Source organism: Gossypium raimondii, chromosome 10 (assembly GCF_025698545.1).
Source record: "Gossypium raimondii isolate GPD5lz chromosome 10, ASM2569854v1, whole genome shotgun sequence".
In the NCBI taxonomy this organism is placed as follows: domain Eukaryota; kingdom Viridiplantae; phylum Streptophyta; class Magnoliopsida; order Malvales; family Malvaceae; genus Gossypium; species Gossypium raimondii.
The window spans coordinates 52,926,279-52,943,053 of record NC_068574.1 but is presented as its reverse complement, the minus strand read 5'-3'; the positions used below and the strand labels follow the sequence as shown (position 1 = coordinate 52,943,053).

Below are 16,775 nucleotides of genomic sequence, written 5' to 3'. Positions count from 1 at the left end.
TTGATGGTTAATGATATTTCAATTAATTTTATTTGCATTCATTTATCGACTCTTGAAGTTTTTAAGTTAGGTTGAGGCTATGATATTTGCAAAGTAAATAAAGATGCAATTTAAGCACAAGTATATGTAACAACACAATGTTAAAATCACTACACCAAAACAGGGATTTAGCGGCGCTTTTTTAGGCCTTCAGCGACGCTTTTTAGCGTCGCAAAAACTTTTAGCGGCGCTTTGTCATGCGCCGCAAATAACGCCGCTATTGAACGCGTCGTTAACTTTAGCGGCGTTTATAGAAACAAACGCCGCTAAAGGTCACGGCCTTTAGCGGCGTTTGTGAATTAAGCGCCGCTAAAAGTCAAGCCTTTAGCGGCGTTTGTGGCTTAAGCGCCGCTAAAGGTTATTATCTTTAGCGGCGCTTAAACCTAAAACGCCGCTAAAGAGCTTGACCTTTAGCGGCGCTTTCACTAAAAACGCCGCAAAAAACATTAGCCTATGGCGGCGCTTTATTTACAAAATCCACTAGATACATTGACCTTTAGCGGCACTTTGACCACAAACGCCACTAAAAACTCTGATTTTTTAGCAGCGCTTTCACTACAAACGCCGCAAATACATTAGCCTATAGCGGCGCTTTATTTACAAACGCCACTATATATGTTGACCTTCAGCGGCGCTTTGGGCACAAACGCCGCTAAAAGACCTTGGCTTTTAGCGACGCTTTTCATAAAAACGCCACTAAAAGCATTAACCTTTAGCGGCACTTTTCCCACAAACGCTGCTAAATTGAGCAGCTTTATAAAAGAATATTTTATATATTTTTATACCTCCTGTAACAAAAATCAGAAGAAACTAAAATCTAAACCAACCGAAAGTAATAAATCTATATAACATTTAAAATTAAATGAATAATATATAATAAATTTCAATAAATGGAATAAAATTCATATTATTCTTACAAATATGTTAAAAGGTAAAATGATAATATAAAGTTAAAATGATAAAAAAATTTACGCGATAGTCTAAGACGACGGTGGTTGCGACTGTTGAAACATCTTCATCATATTCAAAGTCGCTTCGGAGTTCATCGTACTTTCTAGTCTGCTCTGCTTCCTCTCTCCGCTTACGCTTTTAGGCATGATCTGGAGTTCATCATACTTCCGTTGAACCTCGACTTCTCTCATTCTTGCCTCCGCTTTAAGTTGTGTAATTTGCTCAACTGTTGTCGCTTGCATCTGAGCCATCTGGTCTCTTAACCTCTGGACTTCAGCTTGAGCCTGTGTGATAGCCCGAAATAGGGCCTAATCGGAATAGTGGTTTCGTAACCACAAATCCGAAGTGAAATAATTTAATTTTATAAATTTTTATTAATTACTGATTGATTGAAATATTGTGTGAAAATATGGATAGAAAATTTTAATGATTTAGTGCCTAATTGAATTTTTAGGACTAAATCGAGAAAATGCAAAGTGTGTCTAATTAGTGATTAAATGACTTAATTGAATTATTGCATGAAATTGGAAGTGTTTATGTGGCAATTAAACCATAAATTAGTGTTATGGACACAAAAGGGTATTTCTAGAAAAATATCTAAGTTATGGGTCAAGGGCATTTTTGTCCAAATTGGGAAAAAGACAAAATAAAGAGAAAATAAGTGTCCATCTTCTTCAAAATCAGAAGCTTGCTGCCGAAAGTTTCATGTTACCATAGCTAAGGTTCTTGATTTTTCTAAGCTCAATTGTAAGTGATTTCTTGCCCGCTTTTTAATTATTTTCGTATTTTTATGCTTATTGATGCTTGAATTTCATGTTTCTACCATTTAATTTAAATGAAATTGAAGTTTAAAATTGACCCATTCATGATATAATTGTAAATTGATTAGTGATGTTAGATAATGAATGTTTGAAGTGTTAATTACAAGTTTTACTAGATGAATTTCAATGAAAATGTTGAAAAGGGCTAAATTGTGAAAGATGGTAAAGTGTGCATAAAGTTGCGATTTTGTGAAATTGAGGGCTGTTATGAGCATGAAATATGATTTAGTGAAGTTTGAAATTTAAGAATTTAGTGAATTTTATTTTTACGAGCTTAGGGACAAAAGTGGAATTTTGAAAAGTTTTGGGAAAAATGTAAATTTGCCAAAATGTTGTGTATGAATTGTATTTGAATGAAATGTTGATAAAATGTATTAAATTGTGTTAATATAGATCAAGAAAGAAGAAATAATGCAAGTGATCGGGAAAAGAGAAAGTTATCGACTAAATTACAAAAATAGTCGTTTTGCATCCGAGGTAAGTTACGTGTAAATAATAGTTATATTTTATAAATTCTGAATTATATTTGATATGTGAATTAATATTGAATGTGGAAGGAAAATTGTTCATGAATTATTCAAGTGTTAAAGTGTTAAAAAATAAAGTGTTAAGTGTAAATTCCCGGTTGAACTTAGGAATAGAAGTGGATACAAGTGACATGTCACTAGAGATCGATGTTACAGATGTTACAATGAGTCCCGGTGCTGGGTGACCTAGCATGTGTTGCGACACTGACGACTTGTGTGAGCGGGCCCGTGGACATTTCAGTGTTATTGATCGCTGGTAGCTTGGCTACGTTTGATGGTAGCTTTGGCTACATAACGATGGTAGCCGGCTACATAACAATGTAGCTTGGCTACATATCGTTGTTGCACTTATGTGCTAAATCTCTACGTATCTGTGTATATTCCGAGTGTTCAACGGGATTAATAATGAATTAAAGTGAATATAAAATGAAGTGTGGATGCAGGTACAATTGAAAGAATGAATATATGTGATAAATGTTAAGTGTGGAAGTGTATATGCGAGTGAATTGGTAAGATTGTGCATGTGTAAGTGATGGAAATTGCTAAGAAATGTTTTGATTAGTTATATGTTAAAAGTGTTAATTATTAAATGAGTAATTATTGTTTACATGTAACTTACTAAGCTATTTATAGCTTACACCTTTCTTTCTTTCATTTGTTTTATAGTGTTTTGAGCTTGTTCGAACTGGGGATCGTCGGAGCTCGTATCACACTATCATAACCATCTCGGTATTATGTGTTTTTCAAAATGTTTAAAACTATGGCATGTATAGAGTCTTGCTCATTTTGGGTGTGTTCTTGTGATATGGCTAAGATTACCTATTTAAATGGTTAGTAAAGATTATGTTTTGGTGTTATGTATGTGTAAATGGTAGCTAATACAAAGAAGCAGTTTTTTTTACAGCAGCAGTGACGTGAATGTGAAAAATCACCATAAATAGTAGAAATGGAATTAGAGAGTGAATTATATATTGAATTAAATCTTATCAAGTCTATTTTTACATGAAAGAAACGGTGTAGGCAAAGGAATTGTATATTTTGAGATATTTGAATTTTAGTGAGACAGGGTTAGAATGGTTTTAAAGTCCCCTGTTCTGAATTTAGAAAATCATTATAAATTTTACAGAGAGAATTATAAGCCATAATTTATATGTATAGAATCCTTAATGAGTCTACTTTCAAAATAAACAAATGGTAACCTTATATGAATTCTGTACAGTGAGATAATTGATTTTTAGTGCCAAGAGGTCAGATCTGTTGAGTTGTGAAACAGGGGATACTTTAAGGAATAAACTGTACTAATTGGCTAAGTCAAAAAATCTTAAAATTTTATGGTAAGAAGGTATATGAGTCTAGTTTTAGGGAAAATTTACGGATTTAAATTTTGAGTTTCGTAACTCGATATATAATTAAATTAGTGACAGTCGCGCAGATGGACAGCTTTGCTATGAACAGTGAATTTAATTTTAAAAGCAAATTTCTATGCTCCGAATTGGTAAGTTAAATTGCATGACATCTCGTACTCGATTCCGGCGACGGTCTCGGGTAAGGGGTGTTACATTTAGTGGTATCAGAGCTACGGTTTAGTCGATTCTCAAACTAACGTAGCGAGTGTAATAGACTATCTATACATGCCATAATTGAATAATGATAGTGTGACGACTCCTGACATCTTAAAATGTTTTTTTTATAGTAATGGATTCTAATCGAGATACAGCTGATGATGCTCAAAGTAATGTGCCTGTTGAAAGTCGATTCGAGACTCGTGGTCAAGGAGATGAGGCTCGAAGCTTTTCTCCGGATGATGAACAATTGGTACATCGAGTTTGTTAGAACTAATCCAAATGCTCAACCTCCTCCGCCCCCTCCTATTCCTCAAGCTGTTCCCATAGCTCCTCAACAAACTGAAGTGTTAAGATTGTCAAAGCCTCCAGTGGACAAAATTCGAAAGTATGGAGCTGAAGAGTTCCGAGCTAATGTGAATGATGATCCTGAAAGAGCCGAGTTTTGGCTTGATAATACTATCAGAGTGTTGGATGGATTATCGTGTACTCCAGAAGAAAGTCTCAAATGTGCTATCTCATTGCTGAGGGATTCGGCTTATAATTGGTGGAAAACTTTAGTGTCAGTGGTGCCTAAAGAGAAAGTTACATGGGATTTCTTTCAAGAAGAATTCTGAAAGAAGTATGTAAGTCAGCGTTTCATTGATCAAAAGAGAAAATAGTTTCTTGAATTGAAACAAGGGCGCATGACGGTAGCCGAATATGAATGAGAATTTGTCAAATTAAGCAAGTATGCCCAAGAGTATGTATCTAATGAAGCTACATTGTGCAAAAGGTTTGAAGATGGATTAAACGAGGATATCCGATTGCTAGTGGGAATTCTTGAAATTAAAGAGTTAGTGGTACTAGTTGAAAGAGCTATCAAGGCTGAAGAATTGAGTAAAGAGAAAAGAAAGGTGGAAAGTGAAGCAAGAGATGCAAGAAAAAGATCAATAGGCAAGTCATTTCAATTTCAAACGAAGAAGTCTAGAGAAATGAATACTCGATCGAATGTTTCTAGTGTGAATTTGCAAAGAGATCGAGGAAGACAATATTCAGGTTCTAAAGCTCAGGCGACTTCTATGGCAAGTGTAGGTAGTGTTAAACCTACTAGACTGGAATGTCAACATTGTGGAAAACGACATTTAGGGGAATGTTATTTAATCAGCCGAGCATGTTTTAAATGTGGATCTCAAGATCATTTTGTGAAAGATTGTCCAGAAAGAGAAGAGATAGAAAAGTTTCAAAATGTGAGATCGAGCAGTGGGACTACTAGAGGAAGACCACCGAGAAATGTAGGGACTGGAACTAGTGGTAAAGGTGTAATAAAAGACACTACCGTAAGGTCTGAAGCGGGAGCTCCAGCAAGAGCTTATGCCATCCGAGCTAGAGAGGAAGCATCTTCCCCCGATGTGATCACTGGTATATTTTCTCTTTACGACACTAATGTTCTTGCATTGATTGATCCTGGTTCTACTCATTCGTATGTATGTATGAATTTAGTGTCTGATAAGAATTTGTGTGTTGAATTGACGGAGTATGTGATTAAAGTGTCAAATCCTTTAGGCAAGCATGTGATAGTTGATAAAATATGCAAAAATTGTCCTTTGATGATACAAGGTCAGTGTTTCCCTGCCAACTTGATGTTGTTGCCATTTGATGAATTTGATAAAATTGCATGACATCTCGTACTCGATTCCGGCGACGGTCTCGGGTAAGGGGTGTTACAGCCTGACTCCCGGAAGGCATGTATTGTTACGAGCTGGATCCAAAATATTGGGTTGGGCTAACAAAAAATCCTTGAAATCGAACCCGACCGTACCTTTCAGGACCCAAAACATCAGTGATAATACGATTATCAATGTCTTCAATATGAACAGAACTATCACTGGAAGCAATCGCTTCGTACTCCGCTTTTTTATCCTTTAGTTTATCCAACAACAATAAATCACATTGTTAGGAACACAATATTTATTAAAAAAACAAATGCAACATAACTTAACAAAATTTGCATTACAAGAAATGAAATAAACCAGTAGAAAATATACACTGTAAAATATTAAAACAAGTCAAATTGTATTAAGCAAACGTACCAGAATTTCTGCAGCTTCAGGAGTCATAGGGTTCCCATCTTTCTTCCTATGTGTAATGTCAAAAAGTTGAAGGCGTCCAACTTTCTGACCGGACGACAGTTCCTATAATACAGTAGTAAAAATATTATTTGATAGAAAGTAATAAAAATCTGACAGAATTACAAAGTTCAAATTACCTCAAAGTGAGCTACACAAGCAAAACTTTTGGACCCAGCTGTGTGAGTGAATTTCTGTTTCTGCCTACTACATTTTCCAACTCGTTCACGATCCTACGTTATGAAATTATTAGTATGTTGATTAATAAATAATATAAACCAAAATCAAGATTGTTTTAGTAACACATACCTCTCCTTTCTTCGAAGTCCAAAATCTAACGACCTATTCCCACTGATACCTCAGCATTCCCGGCGGGACATTTTGTAATCTCTCGTCCAGGGTTGTTTTTGTCTTAAAATAGTCTTTCTTTAATGTGCTCTTATGGTCTCTCCATCTTTTTCCCAATGCCTTTTTTACATAAGCATCGGAGACCTCTAGAGCAAATCTCGCCTACAAAGAACAGAAGCTAAGAAAGTTAATATAATTGAAACTTAAACCCAAGTATTATAAATGACATTAACGTTTTGTTACCTTAACGTTATCAAGAGCTTGGTTCTTGTTACTATCGTGCATTTGTCGCCATGTCTCGAAGTTAATTGGCAACATATTTGCATTCCGTGCTAGAATGCCCAAGTATCCTGCTAAAAGACGAGCTTCTGATCCAACAGGCTGACCAAAGCTATTGCTGCATACTTTGACACGCTCGGCTGGATCTAGCTCGTATAAATCCCTCAGTAGCGTACGCCCTCGAACTCTTCGCGTCCCACCATTTTCAACTGAAAAATTTTATATTGTTATAAGAATTTTAAAAATAAATAAACAAGAAGTCAATAAGCATTTAAATTAAATGTTAAAGTACTTTGAATTTCTGTAGGTTCCTCAGGTGTAATAGAAATATTCGAAGACCCAATAGCAGTCTGTTGATCAGTGCTGTTTGTTTTCGCAGAGTTTGGAGTACCTGGAACCAGGCTTAGCTGTCGCACTTTTCGTCGCCGCATTTTATCTGCAATACAAATGAAATATTTGAAAACTTAGTTGAAATATACAAAAAGATTAATATTTATATTATGATATTACATATAATTAAATAATCGTAAAAGCTTACTACATTATAATTCGTAATTATCTTCATCCGTATCCTGGCGAACCCATTGAAATTGTGTACTAATACTAGGGATGTTTTCGCCTAAGTTTGGTTCTGGAAAGGGCAAAGTTTGTGTTCTGTCGTCAATGCCATCTCTACTTCCACTGCCCATGTCAAACAAGTCTCTAGGGATGTTACGGAGTACAACGTACCAACCCTCATCAGTTGGATCTTTTGGGTAAAAAACTTGTTTGACTTGAGAAGAAAATGCATACGGCTCATCAACCAACTGTTGTCCTGTGTGAATTAATCGAGCGAAGTTCACCATTGTGAAACCAAATTGATCTTGCTTAATTCCACGAGCAGTATTAACATCGGCCCAATCACCTCGAAATAAGACAACTTTCCATTTGCCGTAGTAATCCAACTCAATTAGGTCAGTAAGAAGTCCGAAATATTCCACATTTCCCTCGACCGGATTATTGTCCGTAGCACTAGCATAACTTGTAATTGAGGAATTAACAACTATTCCACAATTTTGCGTTCTCCTCAATCTCTCGCGATATTTTGTATGAAATCTGAATCCGTTGATGAGAAATGCAGTATATCTTTTAACCACCCGATTTGGACCTTGAGAAAGCCATTTAACTTCGTCGGTGACGTTCTTCCCACTCCAAACCTACTGAATGGAAAGTAAACTGAGTTATTAAAAATGTTTTGACCGAACATTATTATTTGTCGATGAAAGCTCCAATTGCATACCGTTTGGCTTAACCATTCATGGAAAGATTCTGTGAACAACTTATTGATATCCCGATGTTGTGTTCTTCGAGAGCGCGAACGAGATCTCAATATTTGTTTGTACTCACTATGTTAGAAATATTTTTGAAATTTATTAGAAGATAAACAATTTTTGATTGATGAATATTTATCAAATTTCTAGAACTTACTTGCGTAAAGGTTCCATTGATTCGTGGTGAAACAGAACATATCGATGTGCTTGTACCCACGATAAATCATCTAATTCTGCAATTTCAACTTTACCGAGTTGTTCTCCAAAACTTTGGAACAAATAAGTATCGGCGAAGTGATGATCCGTGAGTCCAGCATTTCTATTTGGTCTGTTAAACCTTGTTTCAACACCTTCCAAATATCTTGAACAGAAAGTCATACATTCCTCCGCCAAGTAGCCTTCAGCAATCGATCCTTCTGGATAACGCTTGTTGCGGCAGTAAGACTTCAATTTGGAAAGGAACCTAAACACGATATACAACATTATCAAAATATTTCTTTTGAAGGCATATAGGTGAATGAAGGAAAATTTTAATCATTTTATTTAAGACCTTTCTATGGGATACATCCATCGATAGAAAACGGGTCCGCCAAGAATTACTTCATGCGGGAGATGAATTATCAAGTGAACCATAATAGTGAAGAAGGAAGGTGGGAAGATTTTCTCCAAGTTACATAAAGTCAACGCAGCTCGATCTTGTACCTTCTGAAGTTCTTCAACATCCAAAACTTTTCCACAAATGGCTTTAAAAATATTCGATAGTTCAATTATACAAGACGTCACATTCTGCGACATACAACGTCGTAGAGCAACTGGCAGTAAATCTTGCATCAAGATGTGATAGTCATGTGATTTTAGCTAATACAGTCTTCGATCTTTTACACTAACACATTGAGATATATTTGATGCATACGCATCTGAAACCTTTATATCCTTCAACACCATGCAGAACACTTCTTTCTCCGTCTTTAACATTGAAAAAATAGAAGGCGGCAACCGATATTTCCCATTCGGAAGTGAATTGGGATGAAGATCAGGCCGAATGCCGATTTGGACTAAATCAAGTCGACTCTGAATATTGTCTTTTGATTTTCTGTCGACATTTAAAATTGTACTCACAATGTTCTCACAGACATTTTTCTCAATGTGCATAACATCAAGATTGTGTCGTACAATGTGATACTCCCAATAAGGCAACTCAAAAAAAATACTTCTTTTTTTCCACAAGTCCGCCTCATTAGGATCGTCCTCTTCATCTGACTCATCATCAGCTTGATCATTTGATCTTCTATTTCTTTGCGTGTTTGGCGGTTGGTTCGTCTTCCCATAAGTGAAATTCATATGTTCCAACATGAACAAGATTTGAGCCGATTAGTCCGCAAAGGAGCTTCTAAACTCTTGATGCATCAAATACGAACTCAAATCTAAATCTATGATTTTTCGGTAACCACCGGCGATGCCCCATGTAAGAGAACTTCTTCCCATTATACAACCATTGCGAACATGTTTGTGCAGCACAATAAGGACACGCATAACGACCCTTGGTACTCCAACCGGATAAATTGGCATAAGCGGGGAAGTCATTAATGGTCCACATCAAAGCTGCACGTAAATTAAAGTTCTCCTTTCTTAGCACATCGTATGTCTCAACACCGGCCCATAATTGATTTAACTCTTCAATAAGTGGCTGTAATAAATGTCGATATCATTCCCGGACCCTTTCTCTCCAGGGATAATCATAGATAAGATAAGGGAAGATTGTTTCATGCACATCCACGGAGGCAGATTGTAAGCAATAAGCACCACTGGCCAAGTACTGTACGCAGTGCTCATGATCTTGTAAGGATTGAAGCCGTCGGATGCTAGCCCAAGCCTCACATTCCTAGGATCGCTTGCAAAGCTTGGAAATTTATTGTCAAATGATTTCCACGCTAAAGAATCTGCCGGATGTCTTAGTAATCCATCATCGGTTCGTCCATCTTGGTGCCACGTCATTGACTCCGTTGTTTTCGATGACATGAAAAGCCTTTGAAGCCTTGGTATCAACGGAAAATACCGTAAAATCTTGACTGGCTTCTTTCTTGATTGTGCATCATTTTCATCATCGTTCCCATATTCTGTGTTTCTATTTATCCAACGGGATTCGCCGCATACGTGGCAGCACTGTTGGTATTTTCGATCGCCCCAGTACAACATGCAGTCATCCGGGCAACTATGGATTTTGTTGTACCCAAGGCCTAAATCTTTAATCATTTTATTCATATCTTTGCATGATTGAGGGATTTTTGCAAATGGAAACATTTCTGTCAAAAACTCTAACAGCATTGTCAATGAGTTTCCAGTCCACCCTCCCAAACATTTTAAATGAAAAAGACGAACACAGAAGGACATTTTTGAAAATTTCGATCCCTCATACAGTTCTTTGTTCATGTCATTAAGTAGCGCGTAGAAATTCGCCGCTTCTCTATTCGGCTCTTCAGGACGTACAGTTGTTCCCGGTTCGGTAAAAGTATTTCCATGAATATTACAATCATCAGATGGCACAAAGTCGGATGGGATCGACGGCAGATGCTGACTGTTCATATTAAATGCATCCCGCAACATACATTCCATGTCATCCCCTCCAACAGACTGATGGTAAGCAATACCAGGATAAGATACATCCATCGTTGAAGAGGAGGTACTAGCCGGGCATTCTCCATGAAAAAGCCATTTTTTATAACCCCGAACAAACCCATCGACAACTAAATGCTCGTACACAACTTCACGATAATGCCAGTTTGTGTTGACACAGTTGTTACACGGGCAAAGAATCATGTTCTCTTGGCTTGCATGTTCAAATGCAAAATTAAGAAAAGACTGTACTCCATTTCGATAACCGTTGCTTAACCTTGACAATTTCATCCAAGAACGGTCCATTTCTAAATTCTTGAAGTCTGATTTCCACCATAAATTACAACGGTAAGTTGGTCAGTTACAAGTATATATGAGTTATGTAAGTTATGTATTACGTAACCCAAGTATTATGTAAGTTATGTAAGTTATGTAAGTTAAGTATTATATAAGTTATGCAAGTCCGACAAGTTAATGTATAATATAAATTCATTTAGTTATGTGAGTTACGTAAAATATTATGTAACGTATTATGTTATTATGTAAGTTATGTATTATGTAAGTTATGTAAGTTATGTAAATTAAGTATTATATAAGTTATGCAAGTCCGACAAGTTAATGTATAATATTAATTCATTTAGTTACGTGAGTTATGTATAATATTATGTAACTTATTATGTTATTATGTAAGTTATGTATTATGTAAGTTAAGTATTATATAAGTTATGCAAGTCCGACAAGTTAATGTATAATATAAATTGATTTAGTTATGTGAGTTATGCAAGTTGTTATATAAGTTTCTATATAAGTTACGTAACTTATTATGTAATAAGTTATGTATTATGTAAGTTTATATATAAGTTATGTGTATTATGTCATAAGTTATGTATTATGTAAGTTTATATATAAGTTGTTATATAATTTTAATTATCTAACTTATGATATCATTGATATTTAGAAAATTTGAATTGTATATGTAACTTATGATTGATATTTGAATTATGTAACATTTACAATTCTTTCTAAAATTATAAAATTTATTATTGAAAATATAGATGTTAATATTTAGAAAATAACATTTACAATTATTTCTAAAATTATAAAATTTATTATTGAAAATATAGAAAATAACATTTACAATTATTTCTAAAATTATAAAATTTATTATTGAAAATATATATGTTAATATTTAGCAAAATAACATTTACAATTATTTCTAAAATTATAAAATTATTATTGAAAATATAGATGTTAATATTTAGAAAAATAACATGTACAATTAGTTTTAAAATTTCTAGAACTAATTATTAACAATATTTAAATATAGCTTATATAATGTAAATTAATATATGTATAATATTTAAAATATAGTAATACTTATTTAAATTATCAAATTATGTCCCAAATTTATTACGTTTTTCCACGAATGCTTGTGTGATTTTCTAATATAAAAGCATAAAACCCTCGACAATTTAAAGTTGCATGCTTTTCTTTTTATTTCTATAAGTTTACTACCATTTCTTTATTTTATAAGTAATCATTGATTTTCAGAGTGTAATAACAATTGTAAATCATATATATTACTATCAACAACAATAATTCTAATTTAACTTGAGTACCTTTTAATAGTTCGAGACCAATAAGACATTATGTTTCAAAAATATTAACTTGAGTACCTTTTAATATTCATATGTTATAAATCCATTTTAAAAATAACTAGCATTAATTAATAAAATTTGCTTTGGCAAAAAGGAACTATTAGCACATAAACATAGTCCACTTGCTTAAAACCATTTGGGGATTTGCATAATACATGTCAAAACTGCCTACATGCAACGGCTATATCGGTACCTCGAAAAGCAACACGCATAACTGACGCTGATACATTACAACAGAAGAATGAAACATTTACCTTCCACGCCAAAGAATAGACAACTTATGCAGCGAAATAGGCAGCAATCTAGCCCGAAGAAATTGACTTTTCACACCAAAGAATAGCGTTCTCCGTCCAACACAGCAAGCTAAGCACAACAACGCAAACATGAATTATGAACAGTTACACAGTACTGTAAACTACAAACAGGATATAAACAAATAAGATGTTTCTTTAATGTAATGCACTGGATTAAGCATTTCTATATTATTTGACTGCATATGACCAATGATTTTTGTCATCTAACTATATATTCAACTCTGTTTTAGGGAGGGAGAGCTGAAGGAGGACCATAACCAGATTTATTTTTATTTTATTTCATTTAAGCTATATATATATTTTAATTATGCTATATTATTGGTGATCTGAACAAGAAACCAAATTTCCAATAATTTCTGTCATGACTTCACTAAAAACGTCGCTTCTAGGTCTCTCAAGTCAAATTTAACAACAAAGATAAATGATAGGCACTTACATCAATTTCAATTAATTAACTACTCCATACTATACGAATTGTAACTATAATTACAAAATTTCGGAGAAGAATCTATCAAATACAGGGGAGGTTAGGTCATTTGCCATGAGAATTTTAAATCTAAAGTTTCAAACTTATGAACAAAATTAGTACAAACAGTTCATGGCACCAATGGATGAACAAACAAATTTCAAACTTATTAACATATAAAACGCATATAAAACAACTATGCATATAAACGCAGTTCAAGTGAATCCAGTACTACAAGGCTGCAAATTCTGTAATACAACCAGTTTCAAACTTATGAACAAAATTAGTAACAAAATTATGAACAAACAGTATTACAAGCCTGTAAATTCATTTTCTATAATACAACAGGATAGTCAAAATTATGAACAAAATTATGTTTCAAACGTTTTTTTTTTAAATACAAACAGAAAAGAAACTGTCAAATGAACTAAATCATGCAACTGGTATAGATTAAAGTATAAGAACTAATTCCCAATTTTTTACTGCAGGAGAGAAAGAGGAAAACCTTATATTTTGTTGTACCCTAGCGACGGCAGAGGATCAAAGCAAGACAGATGACGATGACGATCGACGATTGACGACTAAGAACAGGAGGGTCGGTGAGCAATGTAGCAGAAATGGTTGAGGGCAGCCTAGCTAGGGTTCTAGAATTGGGGGATTTTTGGGGGAAAATTCGGGGGGAATTTTGGGGATAATTTGGGGGGAATTTCGGCTAAGTGTTGGGATAAAATGATATACCAGAATGAACTATTGCGGCGTTTGTAACATAGCGCCACTAATGTTGTTAATGAAGCAGATAAAACGACACTGTTTTATTAAATCTGTGAAGAAATATTGCGGCGTTTTAAGTATAGCGCCGCTAAATCCTTCATTTAGTGGCGTTTCTACACTTACGCCACCAAAGCCATTCAATTCCAAAACAAAACTACATCGTTTTTTCCGATTAATTAATAACTTTTGCGGCGTTTTTGCTTAAAACGTCGCTAAATCTCACATATTTTATTTATTTATTTATTTATTTATTTATTTGTTTTATCTTTAATTAATTGTATCTTTTAATTACTAAGTATAATTAAAGTTTATCAATTCTTTTGACAATTTCAATATAATAAAAATAAAAATTTATTAATTATTAAAACATTTGTACACTACTAAAAGTTTACTTATATATAACTAATTAAATTATAATATTTTAGAGTAAATGGTTTAAGGTTTAATATATTTAGATAATATTACGTCTTATGCATGTATAAAATTAATTTAACCATTCAATTATACATGCATATATATATATAAAGTTATCTATACACCTATCTCTTAATTAAATAATATAAACTATGCACCCAAATCCGTCGTTCATCCAAGAAGGTGAACTGATTTTGTAGAATCTTGACCAAAAATTGGAGGAAAACAAAACCGCACAGCTGGGCGATAAGACGTAATATTATATACTCATAATTTAAATATATTAAATTAATTTATTGTAATATAAATCACAAACCCCAAACCCCAAACCACCAACCCCAAATCCCAAATCACTAACCCCTAAACCTAGACCCTAACCCTAAACCCCTAAACCTTAATCCTAAACCCTAATCCATACCTGGTACTCCTTAAAAGACCATCCAAAAAAATTATTCCCTAAATCTTTAATAATCATAAAATATATTTAAAATCGACTAAACAATAATTAATATTTAATAATTTTGTATAAAGTACCAATACACAATATTAAACTTTATAAATTTTTTTATATAAAGTTACCAATCATTAATATATTTTTTATTTATAATTAAAATATTCTCTATTTAACTACTTTATTATACTTTAAATTTATCAAATAGATAAATGAAAACACAAAGGACGAACAACGACTATATATATATATATGTATGAGATTTTTTTAATATTGAAGTGATAACAAAAGGAATGATAGCGAGTTAAAATATTTTATATATTTTAATTTGAATGAATTCAATTCAAATTCACAAATCTATTTAAGTTACTAATTATATTGCAACCTTGAATTTAAATTAAATAATATTATATATCCATCGAATTTTTAATCCTAATCAAAACATATCTTTAAAATTGTAACCCATTTTGGATATTCATATCCACAATAACCACAATTTGAATTTAAATTAATAGTTCTATATACATTAAATCATGATATTAATTCAACATGATTATAATTAATTAGATTAAATGTAAAACCCTAAATTACCTAATCTTGATCAATAAGTAATTCACTTTTTAAAATTTATAATCATACTATCTATTTTAGGATCATATAAATTTTTTAATATATTATTATATAAAAATTATCAAGATTAATCATGTACTCAAAAATCTTAAAAATTATTTTAAATAATAATTTAATTTTTTCATGTGATATATTTCAAAATATTTCTATGTGTTATTTTTTCCTGAATATTTTAAATATTTAATTACATTTAAGTTGAATTTTATTTAATTAATATGAATAATATAAGCTAAATAAGGTAAAATGCTTTTTACGGCTTGTAAACAAACGCTAAATAGACTAATTTTAAAACTTACAAATAAACGCATAAAAAACCCAACTTTAGCGGCGCTTTAAAACCAAACGCCGCTAAGTACATTAACATTAGTGGCGATTGACCAAAACACGCCACTATCACCCACCAATCAAATAGCGGCGCTATGATAGAAACGCCGCTAAATACCTTAACATTAGTGGCGATTGACCAGAACACGCCACTATCACCCCCAACCAATAGCGGCGCATACATAAAAAGGCCAGTAAAATTCACAACAGTAGCGGCGCTAGGATAGAAACGCCGCTAAATACCTTAACATTAGTGGCGTTTCACCAAAAACGCCACTATCACCCCCAACCGATAGCGGCGCTAAGAGAAAAACGCTGCTAATACCTTAACACTAGCGGCGATTGACCAAAAACGCCACTAAAATCTCCACCATTAGCAGCGCAAACGTAAAAACGCCGGTAAAGGTAAGAACATTCGCGACGCTACACTAGAAAACGCCGATAAATATCGTAACATTACTGGCGGTTTCTCACAAACGCCACTAAAAGACCCACCATTAGCGGCGTATACCCAAAAACGCCGTCAAAGGTCTCATCATTAGCGGCGATAATATTGAAACGCCACTAAATCCCTTCGAAGACCACAGAAACGACGCCGTACCATTTTTTTTGCGGCGTTTTATGTGAAAACGCCGCTAATGCATTTTTTTTGCGGCGTTCTATTGAAAACGCTGCTAAATATCAGTTTTTACCGGCGCTTCCTCTTAAGCGCCGCTAATTCTCTATTTTTTCCGGCGTTTTTTCAAAAAACGCCACTAAAACTGCCGCTAAAACCCAATTTTGGTGTAGTGAATACAAGGTTTAGAGACGTTAACATGGGATTTACCAAGGACACGATAATATACTTTTGCATACAAGTAACATTGCAATTGCACACGATAATGTTGTCTTTTTGAACAGAAAAGATTGATTGTCGTTGAGCATTTTAATGAAGCCAATTGAAGATGAAAATGGGGAATACATTATGCATAGATTACTTCGATGTGAAACAAGGGACATATTTGCAAAACGGGCGAATATATATTATGCATACCATCCATTTTGCATATGATTTTTCGTGTCGGTAATGAATGAGCCTACGAAGCTCACGAATGAAAGACTAGCAACACTTGATATGGCTTGAAGACAAAGAGATTCTCTTTTCCCTATCCTCTAAATTTGATTTTATGACCAAACAACGAGGTTCTAA

The 16,775-nt window shown here is 33.7% G+C and overlaps 1 protein-coding gene across 1 annotated transcript; it reads right to left on the bottom strand.

Annotated features, from left to right (window-relative positions):
• Positions 1 to 5,623: 5,623 nt before the first annotated feature.
• On the bottom strand, positions 5,624 to 7,222 carry LOC128034096 (uncharacterized). Its single transcript, XM_052622833.1, has 6 exons — positions 6,928 to 7,222; positions 6,600 to 6,844; positions 6,367 to 6,518; positions 6,149 to 6,241; positions 5,975 to 6,074; positions 5,624 to 5,816 (listed from the first exon to the last, which is right to left on the bottom strand). The coding sequence occupies exons 1-4, from the start codon at positions 7,064 to 7,066 to the stop codon at positions 6,160 to 6,162; spliced, it is 618 nt and encodes a 205-aa protein (XP_052478793.1). The 5' UTR covers positions 7,067 to 7,222; the 3' UTR covers positions 5,624 to 5,816; positions 5,975 to 6,074; positions 6,149 to 6,159.
• Between the last annotated feature and the right edge of the window lie 9,553 nt (positions 7,223 to 16,775).

Bases quoted from the DNA above. Each gene is read 5' to 3' on its own strand.
- LOC128034096 (XM_052622833.1), bottom strand. From the start codon at position 7,066: ATGCGGCGACGAAAAGTGCGACAGCTAAGCCTGGTTCCAGGTACTCCA. The intron at 6,845-6,927 runs GTACTTTAACAT...AAAATTTTTCAG, and splicing joins GGAACCTACAGAAATTCAAA to TTGAAAATGGTGGGACGCGA. The intron at 6,242-6,366 runs GTATCAGTGGGA...TTCATAACGTAG, and splicing joins GTCCCGCCGGGAATGCTGAG to GATCGTGAACGAGTTGGAAA.